General features: G+C 38.9%; 5 protein-coding genes, 2 long non-coding RNA genes and 1 other non-coding gene across 12 annotated transcripts in view; 5 read left to right on the forward strand and 3 right to left on the reverse strand.

The window, feature by feature from the left end:
- The window catches only part of LOC124332025 (structural maintenance of chromosomes protein 2-like), a 324,380-nt gene extending 306,338 nt beyond the window's left edge, over window positions 1–18,042 (reverse strand). Inside the window, exons 1-9 of one of the 3 annotated variants that reach the window (XM_046788853.1) lie at window positions 17,597–18,037; window positions 17,400–17,537; window positions 16,746–17,328; window positions 16,150–16,680; window positions 15,131–16,084; window positions 14,863–15,044; window positions 14,236–14,788; window positions 12,780–12,863; window positions 12,456–12,554 (exon numbers count right to left, since the gene is read on the reverse strand). In XM_046788853.1, coding sequence (XP_046644809.1) covers window positions 12,499–12,554; window positions 12,780–12,863; window positions 14,236–14,788; window positions 14,863–15,044; window positions 15,131–16,084; window positions 16,150–16,680; window positions 16,746–17,328; window positions 17,400–17,537; window positions 17,597–17,914 — 3,399 coding nt within the window. In that variant the 5' untranslated portion in view covers window positions 17,915–18,037 and the 3' untranslated portion in view covers window positions 12,456–12,498. Of the gene's footprint in view, window positions 1–11,943; window positions 12,555–12,779; window positions 12,864–13,796; window positions 14,789–14,862; window positions 15,045–15,130; window positions 16,085–16,149; window positions 16,681–16,745; window positions 17,329–17,399; window positions 17,538–17,596 lie in introns of those variants that run through there. The other 2 variants (XM_046788852.1, XM_046788851.1) reach the window with 2 other exon arrangements.
- The window catches only part of LOC124337859, a 639,313-nt gene that overhangs the window by 198,997 nt on the left and 422,126 nt on the right, over window positions 1–18,190 (reverse strand). The gene's annotated exons all lie outside the window — the stretch shown is intronic.
- Window positions 138–1,858, forward strand: LOC124336943 (cold shock domain-containing protein 3-like). Of its 2 annotated transcripts, none has more exons than XM_046790896.1 (4): window positions 138–282; window positions 697–888; window positions 1,259–1,449; window positions 1,517–1,858. In XM_046790896.1, exons 2-4 carry the CDS (start codon window positions 714–716, stop codon window positions 1,721–1,723), a joined length of 573 nt encoding a protein of 190 aa, XP_046646852.1. In that variant the 5' UTR covers window positions 138–282; window positions 697–713; the 3' UTR covers window positions 1,724–1,858. The 2 variants fall into 2 exon arrangements, with proteins under 2 accessions (XP_046646852.1, XP_046646862.1); XM_046790906.1 differs by having other exon boundaries at window positions 697–882.
- On the forward strand, window positions 2,240–3,981 carry LOC124336951 (cold shock domain-containing protein 3-like). 2 transcript variants are annotated; one of them, XM_046790919.1, is made up of 4 exons: window positions 2,240–2,357; window positions 2,866–3,087; window positions 3,409–3,578; window positions 3,648–3,981. In XM_046790919.1, the coding sequence occupies exons 2-4, from the start codon at window positions 2,883–2,885 to the stop codon at window positions 3,837–3,839; spliced, it is 567 nt and encodes a 188-aa protein (XP_046646875.1). In that variant the 5' UTR covers window positions 2,240–2,357; window positions 2,866–2,882; the 3' UTR covers window positions 3,840–3,981. The 2 variants fall into 2 exon arrangements, with proteins under 2 accessions (XP_046646875.1, XP_046646884.1); XM_046790928.1 differs by having other exon boundaries at window positions 2,866–3,081.
- Window positions 4,532–6,431, reverse strand: LOC124336037. The gene is made up of 3 exons (XM_046789618.1): window positions 5,869–6,431; window positions 5,541–5,796; window positions 4,532–5,472 (listed from the first exon to the last, which is right to left on the reverse strand). Exons 1-3 carry the CDS (start codon window positions 5,881–5,883, stop codon window positions 4,652–4,654), a joined length of 1,092 nt encoding a protein of 363 aa, XP_046645574.1. The 5' UTR covers window positions 5,884–6,431; the 3' UTR covers window positions 4,532–4,651.
- On the forward strand, window positions 6,759–6,842 carry Trnah-gug. The gene is given in 2 exon segments: window positions 6,759–6,795; window positions 6,808–6,842. It is a non-coding gene; the product is annotated as a tRNA-His (tRNA).
- On the forward strand, window positions 7,481–9,978 carry LOC124334364 (folylpolyglutamate synthase, mitochondrial-like). Its single transcript, XM_046789046.1, has 10 exons — window positions 7,481–7,658; window positions 7,717–7,899; window positions 7,963–8,148; window positions 8,219–8,355; window positions 8,414–8,597; window positions 8,657–9,027; window positions 9,105–9,244; window positions 9,310–9,345; window positions 9,418–9,572; window positions 9,641–9,978. Exons 1-10 carry the CDS (start codon window positions 7,515–7,517, stop codon window positions 9,755–9,757), a joined length of 1,653 nt encoding a protein of 550 aa, XP_046645002.1. The 5' UTR covers window positions 7,481–7,514; the 3' UTR covers window positions 9,758–9,978.
- LOC124337577 lies at window positions 10,846–11,986 on the forward strand. Its single transcript, XR_006917429.1, has 3 exons — window positions 10,846–10,998; window positions 11,537–11,823; window positions 11,890–11,986. It is a non-coding gene; the product is annotated as an uncharacterized LOC124337577 (long non-coding RNA).

Here is an 18,190-nt window from a genome sequence, read left to right on the forward strand (position 1 = left end):
GTGGCTGTCTAGCAGGTAAAAAAGTCAGACAAGCAGAGAGAATAAAATTCAAATCCAAATGTAATTGACGTGAAAATAAAAATCAAGCTGACAACCCTGTGAGGACGAGGGGGCAAGGAAATTTTGTCCACGGCACACGGGTAGTGCCGGGCACAAAATAGCTGAAAACACGTGCAAATAGTCTTCTTAAGGCAAGGGAAACGCTACCCCATTCTCAGTCGTTCTTTATCTCCTCTTCCGAGCAAGCAGTCTCGTATTTGTCCTCTAAATTACATAAATTCGGTAAGTTTTATTTCTATTTAACTTGATAAGATGCATTTACCTGTTCGTATTGTTTAAATTATTGAAGTGTAATGTTAAAGTAGAAAATTAGGGAGAAAGTAAAAGTAAAGTTAATTGTTGGTCGTTGGAATATTTGAATATAATTTGGCTTAAAATCACTTGAATTTTCACCTGTAAAATTTGTGACGTAGTTAAACTTGATTGTTGAATTAAAGGAATCGTTTACAGACAAATATTCTCTGAATGTTATGTCGCAATGCACAGAAATGACGACGTTAGTAAAACGTGTGGGCGCCATTTGCTGGAAATGTGTGTGGGAACAGTGGGGTGACATTTTGTTGTGGCGGCGTGCTTCTCTGGTGCGCCGCTGTGTGTACTGAGTAACGGAAGTCATGATTGTATCTTGGTTTGCAGAAGGAAGAAGGTGGAAAATGAGCAGTTCAGTGTGTTACAAATGTAACGAGACGGGTCACTTTGCCCGTGAATGTAGCCAAGGCGGAGGCGGTGGTGGAGGTTACGGCGGAGGTGGTGGCTTTGGAGGGTCACGTGGCGGACGAGGTGGCCCACGTGGTGGTAGTGGTGGAGGCGGCTTCGGCCGTGGTGAGTGTGAGTTTGATCCAGAGTTTTGATGATTATCAGGCGGAGAGGATACGAGTGAGCATCAGTTACAACCAACAATATTCACCCGTTGGACGTGCGTGTATCCCAAAATCCGTATTTCTCTAATTTCTTCTTCGTGACGATATGAAATGAGTTCGGAATTGATGCGATAGCAGTCGACGTGGTCTTCACCTGAATATTTGTTCTTCGGTTCTGTTGTCTTGCAGGACCCGATGTCTTTGTGTGTCTCGTTTGCCCATGGCGCTAGTGTCAATTCGTTGGTCTAGTTTTTCACATATGAAATGGACTTGCTATCGAATTGTCATCGCTCTTGTCAATCAGTTGTTTTTATATTCTCTTCTTATTTCGTATTTAGCATCATGCTACAATTGCAACAAATCCGGCCACATCGCCCGCGATTGTCCTGAATCAGGATCAAAGTCTTGCTACAACTGCGGCAAGAGTGGACACATCTCCCGTGAATGTGACGCTCCAGACAACCGCGGAAGCGGAGGCGGTGGACGTGGTGGTGGCGGCGGCGGTGGATACGGTGGACAAAGCCGTGACGTAAGAATAACTTTTAATTAACGCAATCAAGTTCTTATTAATTACAATTTTCTTTTTGAATTTATAGTGCTACAGCTGCGGCAAATCTGGACACATTTCTCGTGACTGCCCCGATGGCGGCAGTGGAGGCCGAGGTGGCGGCGGCGGATATGGAGGTGGAGATCGTAAATGTTACGGATGCGGAAACGTCGGCCACATTTCTCGGGATTGCCCGAATTCCCAACGTGGTGGCGGCGGCGGTGGCGGTGATGACGATGAGGCCAACTACCGATAAACAAGAACAAGACGAGTGAAATATATTCTCTTTTGGTGTCGAGATGTCATGTAATCTGCAGACTGGTGGTTTTTTCATACTTGTGTGTCGTTTCGAATTTCGCATCACGAACTTAATTACACGGTGGTAAAAGAATGTTCAATTGTCCTGTTGTTCATCTGAATATAATTAAGACCAAATTAACAGATATGCCGGCCAATTTTCGTTATCTAAGGAAGGAATGTCCACAGAATGAACTGTTTGGAATTTGTAGTAAAATAGTTAAGTAAAGACTGTGAATGAACTGGCACATTAATTGACAGCGTGGGAATATTTAAAATTAAGTTGGACTGGTTAAAGAATGAGCCAAGGTTGCAGATAAAGCGCACTACGCATCAATATAGTAGGACACGTGGGGAATATACATTTTAACGGCCATTACTACCGCATCGATAAGAGCATACATCTTTCATTTTTGCCACGGCACGGCGCGGTATGGTAGTGCCGGGCTGAAATACATCAGAAACGCACACGGCACGGCCAGTAGTGCCGTGCGCAAAGCATCTTTTTAGAGAATAGGCTCGCCGACTTGTGAATTCATTCGTTGGCGTACCTTTCGAGCAAGCTGCATCGCGTTTCCTCGATTTCATAAACGGTAAATAACTTAATTTTAATTTAAAAAATTTGTCTACCTAATTATTTTTACCTTTAAAGTTTAAAAAATCTCTTTTCTCATAGGGAAAAGTTGTATTTGTGGTCGTTTTAAAAAGGTAGATTTTTTTTAAAGATCAAGGCCAATGTCATGGTTGTCCCTTGTTGAAAGATGAAGAATTTTAATGTTAAAAACCTTGAACAAGATTTACATTTTAAAGAATCATTGGAATGTGAAAGATTTAAAAAGAAATAACAATAGATGTATTTAAGAAATAGTTTGACGTCTGAAACAAAAGTTTCAGGTAGATATTTCCAGGTATGCACACTAAAATTAAAAAAAAAAAAAATTAATGAAGAATTTATTATTTGTGTTGGGCGGCAGCATTTGATTGGATTGTTAAAAGAGGGTGTGGTTTTTATGTCAACGTCACGTTTGTTTGTTGCGCAGAGTGTGTGATCAGTGTTGTATTGTGAGTAACGGAAGTGATGATTGATATGTTGGTTTGCAGAAGGAAGAAGGTGGAAAATGAGCAGTACAGTATGTTACAGATGTAACGAGACGGGTCACTTTGCCCGTGAATGTAGCCAAGGCGGAGGCGGTGGTGGAGGTTACGGAAGCTTCGGCGGAGGCTTCGGGAGTGGGTCACGCGGAGGACGTGGTGGCCCACGTGGTAGTGGTGGAGGCGGCTTTGGCCGTAGTGAAAATGCAGGCGGCTTCGGCCGTGGTGAGTGTGAGTTTGTACCTGAGTTATTGATTTTGTGGGCCGAAAGGAGTTGAGAGTGAGCATCAGCGATTATTATGTTTCCATACGACACAAACATCCGTCAAAAAATAAAAGTCGTAGTCTTAAAACACCGGTGCAGTAACACAACTGAACACGGTACAGAATCGTTATGATGATGTCTTGCAATCCCGAAGTCTATTTAATATTATCTTTTTATAACCGTGACGACTTAATTCGATTGCTCGATTCAATGCGAGATCAATTGATTTTTGGTGATCACAAATTTTGTTTCTCGGTTATTATAACGTTTTATTTTCATTATTGCAGCATCATGCTACAACTGCAACAAACCGGGTCACATTGCTCGCGATTGTCCCGAATCGGGATCAAAGACGTGCTACAATTGCGGCAAGAACGGTCACATTTCTCGTGAATGTGACGCCCCTGATAACCGCGGAAGCGGTGGCGGTGGCAACTATGGTGGACGAAACCGTGATGTAAGTTCAAATTAATTAAACTTCTTAATTTTTATTTCTAATCTAATTATTAATCAATTTAATCATCAGTGCTACAGCTGCGGTAAATCTGGACACATTTCTCGTGACTGCCCCGATGGTGGCAGTGGAGGCCGAGGTGGTGGCGGCGGATATGGAGGTGGAGATCGTAAATGTTACGGATGCGGAAATGTTGGCCACATTTCTCGAGATTGTCCGAACAATCGCGGAGGGGATCACGACGACGAAGCCAACTATCGTTAATCGGTCGAAATTTTTTTCCGGACCCCCGGTATCGAGATGTCATGTAATCCCCCTGATTGGTGGTTTTTTTTTCATCCTTCATTGCTGTATCGAAAATCGCATCACGAACTGGTTTATTAAGTACACGGTGGTAATAAAAGTATTATTATTTCCTTTCTAATTTTAATTTTTATCTTGTCTGCTTGTCTCTGGGACTGGTAGCTGGTAGAGTAGTGAAGAATAGTGTCGTCTGCTTTTGTTTTGTTTGTAAAATCTGAGACGAATTCTTGGACAATGTTTAAGTTTTAAAAAGCAAACCAGAATGATGACATTCGAAATTGAGCTAAAGGTAAAATTCAATTTGAAATGTATTTGATAAAGTTTTCTTAAATGTTTAAACTTTTAAATCAATCTAGAGAGCAATTGTGTTCCAAAAACATCTTGGTAAACATGAGTATTTCCTATTTACTCTTTTGCTTTTAGAAATTAAAGTTAAAATATTTTTAATTTGAAAATAATTAAGAATTATTAAGTTGTGAAACAAAGGTCTAAGTGGTTTGTCAGAAAAGCATTCCAGTGTTGTTGAAAATCACAAAGTTTATATGGAAAACAATCATATTGATAGAAAACATGGTAAGAAGGTTTTCTTGAACTGGGTTTGTGGTGCAGTATTAATCACTGTTATTGAAGCTGAAATGAAGACGACTATAAAGTTAAAGTTCAAAAATTGTATCATATATTAAATCAAAGGAGTAGTCTACATCTCATGCAAATTATTGAAAGTTTTGAAATAATTGAATAGGCCATCATGGGTCTTCAAATACGGTAGACTGCTAGACAGAGAATCCAATTGAATCTACACTGATTGAGTCACCTTGAATTGGTTGAACATCTTGCTGGATTTGGAAATCCTGCTGAAATTGGTCTTGATTCGAGGTGATTATTGCGCCACTTGACTGGTTCGTGTTGTAGCTGTTACCGACGTTTTTGGTGTTGGTCTCGAGTGACTTAAGAAACTCATCCAATTTTCCAGTCGACTTGACAGCAGAGTTGCCGTAACTTGTAGTAGGAGATCGGATAATGCTCACCTGCCCAGAAAGTTGTTGGATGTTCGTGATAATGGGCTTTGCATTCGGCTTTATGAAAGGAGTGTCTGCCTCTGCAGCATTTGTTACACGGACACCCGCAGGTACGTAGGAAACCCTTGCATCTGCAATGTTACCATAATTATTTTCAATCTTTTGATTTTTTTCTACAACGCCGACTACAGGGCCGTGTGAGCTTTTAGATGGAGACACAAGGCGGATATCCCCTGCAGTTGTCTCGTATGTAGTTTTCGTGGGTGTCGAAACACGGACATTAGAAACTGCATAATTTTGATCAGCAACACGGACGACTGTTGTTCCACTGTTGTAAGCATCTTTGGCCAGAGAAACTACTCGAACGTTTCCACCGTTAACTGGTGCCGAATCGGGGAAACCATCTTCATCATCATCCACGCTGGTGTATTGGTAATCTAAAGCTTTTTGTTCGACTGATTTAGGTGCTGTCTGAATGAAAGGGAACGCTAGAGCTTTTCGACCATCTTGTGAGATCGATGTTCCTCTAGCTTGGAATCCCACAGACTGGCCAGAATGCTTGCCGGCAACGTATTCTATTCATAATGTAATAATAATAACACACAAAGCGGTGGGTGACTAAAACATTATAAAGAAAACATACCGGTTTCTTGTGTTTTTCCGTAGGAATCGACGTAACCATATCTACCGGTCAAATAACCATTGGCGTCCATATTCTCGAATCGGAACGAGCCGTCAGAGGCTTCGTAGCCAAACGTGTAAGAGCCATCTTCGTTGAGTTGATTGATTTGCTTTAAGATGGTTACGGCAGGCACGGCATAGGATGTCGTCGAAGATTTGCTACTCCCATAATTAGTAGGCGTAGCCAGTGAGTAGGCCACAGTGAGCGTCAACAGCAACTAAATATTCCATTTAAATTCAAATTTCAATTCAGTTTTAAACCAATCAAATTTAATCAGAAAATAACTTACAATGATGGAATTCATTTTCAGCCTTTTAGTCTCCGACGATACAAACAGTTTTTACAGTAATTACTGAGATCGAAACTCGTTGAAGCGACTGACGAATCGAATGGGACTTGCGTCTTTATATATACAGAGAAGAAAGGGAGCGTAGGATGAAACAAAAAGAAACATCATCGCCTCTCTTATCATCATACCAGGCCATCCGGATGACCTGTATGATCAACTTTTACTCTTTAATCATTTCAGCAAATCTCTCACGAAACACGGTGCACGCTCAGATGGTGGTAATCCTTACGGGTATTGCAACAGGCCAGCAGTGATGGTCTAAGGAATAGGATACATTTTTCCTTTGTTTAGTTATTCCAAATTCCAATGTCGTATGATACATCGAAGGGGGGTGGGGGGAATCCGCTTTCTTTTTCACCTGTCTCGTTTCATACCGATTTCGTCTTAGCATTGGTGTGATTACTGATGTCCTACTGTCCGAATTGCTGAAATCACGACAAGACCATAGGGGTGGCAGAAACTCCACCAAAACCTGTTTCATTTGGCGTAGGTGTTCAATGTACAGTTAAGGGAAAAGTTGAGATGGCCTTTCCGCCTTTGTATTATCTGTCGCTTAAGGTGAATCATGACATTTTTATCATTAGTTCAAGCAAGCGACGACTGCGATCTCTTTATCCGAAAAAGTGAAAGGAATTTTTCAAGCCAAAGATCCGCCAGCACCCACTGATTTCGATTTACAATTAAATATAAAAAACCATTTTAAGTAAAATTTTGTTATGATAGTAGAATTCTCAGTTGGGTCGGAAGTTTTATTTCGAAAGAAAGTAGACGGAAATAAGTTTGTAATATTTTATTTGGATTATTTCAAATAATAGATTGGCAACAAATAAGCCGTGATCGTCTAGTGGTTAGGACCCTACGTTGTGGAGTCTGGCAAAACCGTAGTAACCCAGGTTCGAATCCTGGTCACGGCACATTGTTTGCATTCGTTTCAACGGTTTATTTATTCCTGCTAATAACTAACTCATTATTCCATCTCACACCGCGTTTTCATCTGGAATTCGATTGATTTTGATTTTTCGATTTAAAGAAAAAGTCTTAATGTCTAGAGAAAAATTGCATCTTCCATACCTACTCGTCAACAATTCAACAAATTGTCAGCTTGATTTATAAGCACATTTTATGATATGAGACCAGTCATCTTGTTAGTCCTAGTCGTTTATCGGGCCATTCCCAATGAATGCTTTTGATTGAATATAGTACACGCGACGATAAGAATAAGAGGGAATTCGGCATTAAAAAATTTGAAGCATTTTTTAAAATTTTTATTGATTTTTGAGTTGTATTTTCCAATCAGGGATTTAGCATACATGTAACATATATTGATTCGGTGGATTGTTGTTTAAAAATTAACGTTTCGTACGCTAAATAATGGCGAAGTTACGAGTGAAGTTGCGTATTGTCGTTGTAAATCTATGATAAAACTGATACGTGACTAAAAGCTGCCGAAAGAAAAAGAGAATGCATATTAACCTGATAGTGTAGTCACGTGATATAAGGCTGAACCGTGATTGGTGGAGGGCGTTTAAAAGGAAAGAAGCCCCGCACTTTCGAAATATAATCTGGCAACATATACGACAGAAACCATGCATGCCTTGTTTACTTATTCAGTTAGGAGATTAAGATTCTCTTATTCGCACGCCTTAAAACTTTTACCAAAGACAAAAGTTCAAGCCATGGATTGTACGAGGACAAGGGCCTATTCGTGTTACTTGGAAAACAATTACGAAGTTAGTTAAGGTGATATTTTGAATGTAATCATCTCTTACGTTTTTACATGTCAAACAGGCAGCCGTTGAAACTTTAAACTTACTTCAGTCTAATGCGGCGGTTCTCGAAAAAGCTCGACTTCAAAAAGATAGACAAGCCATCTCAAATGTTCCCTTCACTGAAAAGTATCTAAATCGCATTGGAATATCACTTGACACAATTGACCAACAGTTAAGAATTATTCATGTTTCTGGTACTAAGGTAGATGTTTTTTAAATTATAGTTATTGGCAACTTATTGAATAAATGTTTTTCTTTTACACAGGGCAAAGGATCAACATGTGCATTTTGTGAATCTATTCTCCGTCATCATGGACTCAAAACAGGATTTTATTCATCTCCTCACTTAATCGAAGTAAGGGAACGAATAAGAATAAATGGAAAGCCACTCAGTAAAGAGGAATTTGCTACATATTTCTGGCAAGTTTACACTCCTCTCAAGGACTACATGGTATCATATTATTTCCCATGGTTACAGTAAACAAAATAACAACTTCCATGTGTTGACCTTGAATTTCAAGGATGATGAAAATGATATGCCTGCTTACTTCAAATTCATGACGATTATGGCATTTTATGTCTTTTTGAATGAAAAAGTTGATGTGGCCATTTTTGAAGTAGGAATTGGTGGACTATATGACTGTACAAATGTCATTAGGTAATTATATGAAGTGGAAATTAGAAAGTTGGATAATATCATCTGTTTTAATTTGTAGGAAACCATCAGTTGTTGGGATCACTTCTTTGGGACTGGACCATGTTAGCTTATTGGGCAATACTGTTGAAAAGATAGCTGTTCATAAAGCAGGTATCATGAAGCCTTCAGTACCAACATATACAGTCAGTGATCAGCCTGGAGAAAGCCTAAGTGTTCTAGCTGAGAAAGCATTACAAATCAAGGTGTGATATTAACTGAATATTTTAAAACTAAATAAAATGTTAACTCAAATAATTTACAGTGTCCTCTATATGCTGTCCCTGCACTTGATGACTACCATTGGGCTCCTTATCAAATTAATTTAGGTTTATCTGGGAAAGTTCAGTGGAAAAATGCTTCACTTGCGCTCCAATTGAGTCGTGCATTTTTGAATCCTAAAATTGAAGTTGAACGCTCTGAAAAGGAGCTTTATTGTTTCCTGCCAGTCCCTGCATTGCCGTTCCAAATCCATTCACCTGAAGCTGTTGGATTAGCAAAAACTTTCTGGCCAGGTCGCTCTCAAGTTCTTCGCTTGCCAGGCTCGACATTTTACGTCGACGGTGCGCACACACCGGAGAGCATAGAGGCTTGCGTCGAATGGTTTATTCAGGCATCTGCTTCACCAAAATTAAGGTACTGTGATTTTTATAATTCTCATGAATGAATTGTTTTTTTGTTTTTGTTTTTTATTATGCAAATTTTCTAAGTAGACCAAAGAGAGTATTGATTTTCAATACAACAGGAGATCGAAATGCCAATTTGCTACTTGCTCCGTTAAAACGCTGCCACTTTGACGTTGCCTTATTTTGTTCAAACATTATCGATGTTAGTAATGAATCAACTTCCAAAGGTTAGAGAATGAATTCTTGGCGCAAGTGATTTTTGCGGTATACAGTAATTCAATTTTCATTCTAGATTTACTCAACCTTATGATTACCAAAGAGCAACAAGGTAACAAATATTTTCATACATATAGTTTTTTCAAAGTGTATAATTTTCTATTTATTTGTTTTAAATTTACAGTCCGCCGAACTAACATTAACAGGGATGCTTGGGTTGAAAGCAGTTTTCAACCGATTGGTACATCTTCGTTCAAACAACTTGTCCTAGCTTTCCCTACCATTAACAATGCGCTTGATTATGTGAAAAATCATCTAGTTAACAATGAGGCAAATGAGGTATACAATCTGTTATACATTTTAGGAATGGTTTATATGTCGTTAAATTATGATTTGGTTATATACAGCTGGATGTGTTAGTCACTGGCTCACTGCATCTGGTGGGCGGAGTTCTGTCGCTTCTTGATCCTGAGCTTGGTTTCTTGGACAGCAAACCATGTTTAGTTTCTACAAAAACCTGCTAATAGTACCTGTAACATCCAAATGGAGAAATTTAAAATTCAATGGTGACCCATGTACAAAAAAATGAAAAAATTTATTTCATTTAGTTTTATTTTGAAGTATTCATATTATTGTGCCTTGAAATTCATCCCACTATATTTGTTGTGTTTCTTGTTTTCTAATTTAGAAGAAGTGTTTTGTGCTCTGCATACAGCTATAATACACCCTTGGTGGATTGGTAAAATAAAAAATAATGTTGATAATATATAAACTCTTTTCACCTCTCATGCTTGTTGTCTTAGTAGATAGTAATAGTACACAAAAGTAGAAGGATTATATACGGAATGCCATACTTTAGGCCCTTGTTTTAAAGTAAGCTATTGCTGTTTACATAACTTTATTTTAGTTTCTTTTTTTGGGGGAAAAGGAAAATTAATATTTCCATTGTGGGGTTTGTTTTCATATCGCACCACTTGTTAGGTTCTTTTTCAGGTTCACGCTATATATCGCCGTATCTCTGATCAGATATCGCATCTGATTTGTCATCGAGAGGCTGTAGAGCAAATGGCGCATCTCCTTTTTTTACATGTAAAAACAGGAAATATTTCGTGTTGATGTGTATAATGTATGTTGACAAACATCAGCTTAACAAAAACGACACGACACAGTAATACTTTACTGACGAGTTGGACCACTTCAGACCGCTGTGACACACCTTAAGTCACTCACCCATGCGCAGGTACCCGAAAATTCACTTATTTTCGTAGATTATTTACTCAAATTAATCTTCTAGCTTTAAACTCTGACGTGTAATAATCTTGAAATCAGTCCCTTTTTGGGCGCAACTTTTTGTTGATCACTGACGATAAGTATTCCACCAAGAAAGCTCACTTGTTAATTTTTCGATAATTGCTTTTTTTTTAAATGTACTAAATGTATTTCACGGAGATGACGAATATTTGATTATTTGGTTTATTTTATTTTTTTTCCGTCCGACACTAGTCGTCCGTGGTTGCTAAGGGCTGTCACTAGGTGGCTAGATGTTTCAGTGTGTTTAGGGATTGAACTATTCAACTCTAGTGTGGGTTTCCAGAGCCAGAGGGATGTAGGGGGGTGGGTCATCAAACTGTCAAAGACCAAACTGTCAAAGTGCTGAGACGACTGACTAAGCCGTATTTCTTTTGCTGTCGAGACGCTGTCCGAGAAGGTTGAATATTGTCCTTGCTGGGTACTTTCTTACGTGACATTTTTCACCACAGACATGGTAATTCCATCTTTTATTCTTTAATTTTATCAAATGTAATTTTTTGTGTAGTCATGTTAGTAATTATGTTGCCTAACTTTTCAATTCAAGACTTTGTTTCTGAATTAGAATTTTGTGACTTTGTTTCAAGTAGTAATTGAGTTTTACTATTCTATTAACTGTTGAGTAGTAAAGTCTGAGCTTCATTGGGTTTTGTTTTTCAAATTGTTTCAATTTCCAGTTGAGTTATGCCAAGAGCTTTTGCAGACATGTACTTAACTTGTTAGAAAACTCTAGTGGGTCAGCATTTTGCCTAAATGTGAGTACGACTACGTGAAAAGTATGTGTGCTACACATGTGGTTTTTGTGAGAAATTGGTTAGACATTGAATTCTTGATTTATATGGTGTTCTACAACAACCTTATGTTTCTATAAAAGAGCTTTTGTGAAAAGATTTGCTCAATAGAATGTATATTTTTTTAATCTAAAACAAATTTGCCCTTTCTTGCATTTGAAAATGTAATTGGTTTATTGTTTTCCTTTGAACTTTGATTTATAGGATTTCTTGGTTAGTTTGATGTTGGAGCTGCCAATGGTGTTGATGCAGCGTTCATGGTGTGAGCAGTGGTTTTGCAGTCATTTTCCAGTCGAGATGCCTTGAAATGGAACTTGTGCAGAAATTCAGTTCAATATCATACTTCAATGTGTTATTTGCCTATGTTGATGTTGCATTGTTGAGCTGTTGTACAAAATAGTCAATGTTGCCTGGTGGCTGTCGGGTATGTTTTATCGGCTGCCTTTTGTCGATGTGTCGTCTCGTCTCTAGCCACCTGTACACACGTTAAGGTAATGCTTGATGGCTAGTTTCATTTTATTATTGACTTGTAACTGAATTTTTCGTTCTCGTTTCAGTTCAATCGTACGCCGCCGTTCCAGACTTGATCCATTGGCGAAGCCGAAAAGAGGTTGCTGAAATTCAAGACTGAAAAATTAATTAGACTGGACAATTTACAAATGCATATCTGTTGTCCCTCTTCCCTGAGTAAACAGTGAATGAAAATTGCCATTTGTATACGTTTTTATTTTTTATAAACATAACGACATGTATGTTTTGTAGCCCCCAGGAAGGGGGGCCACTTTCCCAACCGCGATAATAACATATGCCGTTATTATTTTGTTGGTGCAGAAAGCCGGAAATTAATCTAGCAGTTGTCGACCGAGTCAAACCTGACATAGATCAGGTTGCCTCAATCGTATACTGCACAATAAAAACGCCAAAGACTATAATGGAACCATTTCAAGACTGCAACACAGGAAATCACTGGTAGAGCAAAAAACATGAATGAGAAAAGATTTCAAACACAGGATAACTTTGGCAGAGAAAAATACACAAATGCCAACAGAAAAATATTTCAAGTCAGAGACCCAGATATCACTGGCAACTTCAGGGTAGTTCAGGATACCGCCAGCACAGCTACTTCTGGATAACATTGGAACCACACGCTGCATACAACAGTTCAATTAGTCTCCATCACATCTTTCACCACCTGGCTGCAACAGGGTAACCAACAGCGGACCTATTCAAGAAAATCAAAAAATTACCATCAGGGAAAGACAAACACAATTACACAGGACTCTTAATGACAAAAGAATACCAGGAGTAAGACAAAGCTACGCAGTCCAACAGATCTCTCCGATATCTCAAATTTTACAAAGGAAGTCATAGTTGGCATCAAATTGCAAATTGATCTCTAGTCATATTAACCAAGTACTTTAGTAGGAAATTAGATAAAAATAATTACTTTTGCTTTTGCATGGCACGAGACATACGACTGGGTGCAGGCAGCAAGACACACGAGGCACGACATTTCGGCAAAATGGACAGGCTTCCGAGTTAGATTGCTTGACAAAGTGGTATTAAAATCACCTGTCAATTTACACATCGAAATTTAACATTAAGTAACCCTAAGAAATTAACAAAAAATACCTTTACATTTTCATCATGGGAATCGTCACGACAGCATCCCACTTCTCATTCGTCAAGGAACAAAATGGCCGAAGACGCTCGCGCCACCTAGCGACAGCCAATTGGATTGCTTCCTTGCAGACAGCAAGCAGCAGCTAAATTTGAATTCCTCACGCCTTTCACAAGCTGGCACGAAATGAATCAATTGGGGATGGATTACTCCAGCAGCTTTCCCTATGACACAACATACAAATGATTTAGTTAGCTATTTCAGACTCTATACTTTTTCAACATCAAAATGTAATTATTTACAGAAAGTATGGACGTATGATAGCAGCAGAGAATTGGATCTGGGGATGTCTTCAATATCTTGAAGATTTACTATGATTTAACACTGGAAGTTAACCTGAAATATTATGTAAACATTAAATGACTGTAGAAACTATTTAGCTTTGGGACATAGCTTACATTATTGGATTGGACCATTTTTTATCTCTATATTGTCACAAGCACCTAGCTCACACAAAAACATCAATGTGAAAGGTTCACAGTCAGAGTTTAAGGCTAGAAGATTAATTTGAGTAAATAATCTACGAAAATAAGTGAATATTCGGGTACCTGCGCATGGGTGAGTGACTTAAGGTGTGTCACAGCGGTCTGAAGTGGTCCAACTCGTCAGTAAAGTATTACTGTGTCGTGTCGTTTTTGTTAAGCTGATGTTTGTCAACATAAGAAAAAACTTCAATCGCTTTGCTTTTCTTGGGAAAGTGAACATGGAGATGCGAATTACTAATAGGCCTACAAGTAAAATTACTTAATTTACGCAAAATAAAGGAAAACTACGAATGATTGATTCATTTTTAGTAACTGACAGAATTATTATTTACGGAACGCATTACACTTAATAGGTTCACGCTTCAGAAAAGATAAAGTACGATTTACAAATGCTTTCTGATACATAATCGTCTACTTTCGTTTTTTAGGCCGAGTTTCCTCTTCCTCCGCTGGGCGGGCATGAGAGTTCGATTGTTGCTGAGCCAATCGACTGACCGTAGACATACCTTCAACAAATTTTGTGCGAAAAAGAACATTAGCATTGTTAAACATACCGTCTTTCAGAGATACAACGATGAATTGCGACTGCTTAAAATGTTGCTTCAACATCACCCCAATATTCTGAGTGTGAGACAAATCCAAGGCTGCGTCTACTTCATCAAGAATATAGATAGGCGCTGGTTTGAATAATAACATAGCCAAAATCAACGACAAAGCCACTAAGGATCTCTGACCACCACTCAATTCCGATAAACTCTCTTTCCATACTCCGCCAAAAGCAACTTTAACTTCGAGACCGTCTAGCACGGTTTGACCGTCCGGTGGCTGCAGCTTTGCTTTGGTTCCGGGTAACAGGGTAGAGAAAATAGAACCAAAATCTTTTGTCACTTGTTCCCAAGCCACTTGAAGAGTTTCTTTCTTCTTTTCGTCCAGCTTCAGGATTGCGTTTTCAATTTTCGCCTTATCCTCTTCTACAATCCTCTTCTTCCGCATCAAGTCATTATACTGCGCCTCTGCTTGTGTCAACATAGTCATGGAACGAACGTTGACATGGCGACCAAGCTTTTTCATGGATTCCTCCAATTTATGAACGCGCTGTCCCAATTCTGCTCCATTAATGACGTTAAAATCATAATTAGACCCGGCTACTCCAAAATGGTGTCGATCTTCGTTTATCCAAGCATGTTTTTCGAGTATGGCGTCAACACGCTTTTCGGAATCTTTTGCGTCATCTTTTGCTTTGGAAAGCCGATGTTCCAATTTCTTCAAGTGCAGTTCACCTTCACTCACCTTTGCATTCCAAATAAAAAAATTAATTAGAATTATGAAGTATTGTAAATTGGGATTTTAAAAAAAAAGCCAACCTGAGCTTCGCGCTGTTCTTTACCAGCAATTCGCTTGGAAATTTCTTGATTTTGAGCTGAAATTCGTGCCTTAAATTCGTCAATTTGTTTTCTGACTTCCTGTACATTAGCTTGTTCAACTGCCAGAGCTTCATTCAACACTTTCATTTCTTCATGTAAATTGGCTAGTGTTATCTCAGTCTCTAGATGAAGAACAAAAAATTTATATAAACAGTGCAAAGATAATTTTGAAACATACACTTCAATAACAGAAACAGTATGTCGTTACCTTTTAATTGAATGTCAGTAGTTTCAATAGATTTTCGAAGTTCCTCCAACTCTAGTTTAAGCGAGTCAGCATCATTTGCATGTTCCTTCCATTTAGACTGTGAAGCAGCTGCCGCCTTCTTGCAACGATCCAATTCAGCTTGGGCTGCTTTTAACTGAGTTTCCCGAATCTTACCGGCATTCTTTAACTGATCCTCCAACTCCTTGATGCGCGATTTACCTTCTCTAATTATGTCGGTGCATTCGAGGGCCTTTTGCTCTGCTGATTCCAATTCCGACTTCATATTTTCAACTTCTTGAGTTTGGCGGTGGTGAAGCGTTTGCTGGAGCCTTTGCTGGAGCAATTCAAATTCGTGCTTTTTCACATCGTAACGCTGTTTCAGAGTGCGATACTGTGCTGAAGCCTGCTCCATAACTCGAAGTTCTTGTTCCGCTTCCTTTAGTTGACGATCTTTTGCCTCAAATTCGTTGCGGTACTGCTTGATTTCGTTAACTCTGAGAATAGCAGATTGGCCAGAAGCTCGACTGCCACCAGTTAAAGTACCACCAGGATCAACGACATCCCCCTCCAAAGTTACTGTTTTACGCATTATCTGATCGTGAAACGTAACTTGTCGAGCTTCGTCTAGACCCTTACAAACAAAGGAGCTGCCAAAAATGTACTTCATTGCCGGCGTCAAGTGGTTCTCAAACTCAATCAAAGATATTGCGGTATGGCAGTTTTCTTTACCAACGATTCTTTTGGCAGTTGCCGTAGTCCGTTCATCGATGGTTCTGCCTTCAATTTTGTTGAGAGGGATAAATGTGACACGTGACTGGAGCTTGCCTCTCTCAAGAAGCTTTTTTGCCGTGTTTTCGCTGTCGACTACTATGTTGTATAGCCGACCTCCAGCAGTAATATCTAGAGCAGTAGCGTAGGACATATCTGGAACTTCAAATAAACTGCACACCACACCTGTTCACGAAGAAAAAAAAGTTAAGAAAAGAAATATAAACAAAGTCACACTATAGAAATGCAACCTTTCACAGTAGATGCGTCGAATTGCCTTTCAGGAGGGGTGTACCGAAAGGCCATTTGAGGAAATCGAGCTTCGAATGATTCAATTTTCTCTCGCAGCGAATGCATTTCCGGTTTCAAGCTTCTTTGCAACTGCTCTAAATTAGTTACTTTCTCTTCATCATAGTGAACCTGCCCAAGTTCGGCTTCCAGTCTCTTAACTTCATTCTCGAGGTGCTTAGAGTTTTGTGCATCTTTTTTATAATCGACCTCCGACTTTTTCATCTCATTAGTTTTAACTTTCAGCTCTTTTTTTAGATGTTGGGTTGTCATTTCCGAATGCTTCAACTGCGACTCGGCTTGAGCAACATTCTTTTGCGTGGCCATGAGTTCTTCAGGTAAAGTGGCCGCAGCACCATTGTCACTGGCCAACAAACCAGAACTGATTTCTTGGAAGCGCTTTTGGGCAGCTGTCAAAGCTTCACTATCCTGTTGTTCAGTTTGCCTTAATTTTTCAAATGTCTCGCCTAGTTTACTCTCTTCTACCTCCTTGCCTGTTCCGATGAATATAAATACGCTATAATACTGAAAATATATAAAATAAAAGTTAAAATTTTACCTTCTAAAGCAGCGGTGTCGTCGTCAAGACTTTTCTTCAGCTCTTTTTTCCTCTTTTCTTCAGCTTTAATATTTTCCTTGAGCACCTTAACAGCTGATTGGGCTTTCGATTCGGCTTTTTCTTGAACACGCAATTTTTCTTCAAGCTGTGTAAGTTCTTTGCCACCAACTTGGTCTCTCTGATGTTGAAGAGTATGAATTTCTTTTTCCAGTGCCTCAATTTCATTTTTGAGTTTTTCTTCAGTGGCACAATGATTTGTCTTTTCTTTTAAAATCTCATTGTATTCCTCCTTTACTTGGGCATTAGCTTTTTCAAGGCTGAGGAATCTATAAGCTACATATTGGCGGTTCAAGTGTTCTAATTCACGTTCGGACTTTTGAAACTGCAGGTACTGAGTTCGTTCTTCTCTAAGTTTGTTCAATGTCGGTGTAACTTCCTCTGAAAGGATGTCATTGATTTCTTTGATTTTTTCTTCCTTTTTCTCAATTGTTTTCAAAGCCTGTTGCTTTTTCGCTTCGTACATTCTGGTCCCTGCAGCTTCCTCAATCATGGCCAATATTTCAGGGGGTTTCATATTCAAAACCTGCAATGTGAAAACACATACTTATACACTGAAATGCAACCACAAATTGATGAATAAGTTAAGCACAATACTTTAGTAATTCTTCCTTGCATGATAAGGAAATGAGGATTGTTGACATTTAACTGCACAGAGCGGAAAAAATCTTGGACACGATTGTTTTGAACATTTGATCCATTTATGAGATACTTGTTTTTTCCACCGATGACAACCTGAAAATAAGGAAACAGGCTTTATATCCTAGTCATAATGAAATCATAAATAACAATACCTGTCTAGTCACTGTAACTTCATCATAATGCTCATAGCCAATTGGACTTTGTTTTTTGTCTTTGTTATCAAAGGTGACTGTCACAGTGGCTTTCGTGACTCCTGCTTGTCCACTTTTATATACTAATTCTTGCAAATTTGTTGCTCTTACATGGCTCAAATTTGTGATGCCAAGAAGGAAACAGATAGCATCCAGAATGTTAGATTTACCACTACCATTTAGCCCTGTAATGGCATTAAACATTGGATCAAATCCATTGATTTCAGTTCTTTGGCCATAGGATTTGAAACCATCAACTACCATAGATTTGATGTACATTTTTTAAAAACACAAAAATACTTGATCACGGCTTGCCATCCACTCAACGTCTTTTCCCGCTGTTTTCTCCTTTTCCTTTCAACGCATAACTTACGTAGGCTATGCTTTCAACCGTCAAATACTCTGGATTGGATTTTCAAAAAAAGAAGCCTTCTCCCACCACACTTGATGCGTATGTAAACGCACAATAATTTCGTAGCATGAAAATTGAAAAGTAGGATAAGTGGTAGAAAAGGGCGTTCAGGGGTGTTCAGAAGACAGAATTGACGTGTCACT

The sequence above is a fragment of the Daphnia pulicaria genome, chromosome 1 (assembly GCF_021234035.1).
Source record: "Daphnia pulicaria isolate SC F1-1A chromosome 1, SC_F0-13Bv2, whole genome shotgun sequence".
Taxonomy (NCBI): Eukaryota; Metazoa; Arthropoda; class Branchiopoda; order Diplostraca; family Daphniidae; genus Daphnia; species Daphnia pulicaria.

Bases quoted from the DNA above. Each gene is read 5' to 3' on its own strand.
- LOC124336943 (XM_046790896.1), top strand. From the start codon at position 714: ATGAGCAGTTCAGTGTGTTACAAATGTAACGAGACGGGTCACTTTGCC. The intron at 889-1,258 runs GTGAGTTTGATC...TTTCGTATTTAG, and splicing joins CGGCTTCGGCCGTGGTGAGT to CATCATGCTACAATTGCAAC. The intron at 1,450-1,516 runs GTAAGAATAACT...TTGAATTTATAG, and splicing joins ACGGTGGACAAAGCCGTGAC to TGCTACAGCTGCGGCAAATC.
- LOC124336951 (XM_046790919.1), top strand. From the start codon at position 2,883: ATGAGCAGTACAGTATGTTACAGATGTAACGAGACGGGTCACTTTGCC. The intron at 3,088-3,408 runs GTGAGTTTGTAC...TCATTATTGCAG, and splicing joins CGGCTTCGGCCGTGGTGAGT to CATCATGCTACAACTGCAAC. The intron at 3,579-3,647 runs GTAAGTTCAAAT...TTTAATCATCAG, and splicing joins ATGGTGGACGAAACCGTGAT to TGCTACAGCTGCGGTAAATC.
- LOC124336037 (XM_046789618.1), bottom strand. The intron at 5,473-5,540 runs GTATGTTTTCTT...CATTATGAATAG, and splicing joins CGGAAAAACACAAGAAACCG to AATACGTTGCCGGCAAGCAT.
- LOC124334364 (XM_046789046.1), top strand. From the start codon at position 7,515: ATGCATGCCTTGTTTACTTATTCAGTTAGGAGATTAAGATTCTCTTAT. The intron at 7,900-7,962 runs GTAGATGTTTTT...TCTTTTACACAG, and splicing joins TTCATGTTTCTGGTACTAAG to GGCAAAGGATCAACATGTGC. The intron at 8,149-8,218 runs GTATCATATTAT...TTGAATTTCAAG, and splicing joins CTCCTCTCAAGGACTACATG to GATGATGAAAATGATATGCC.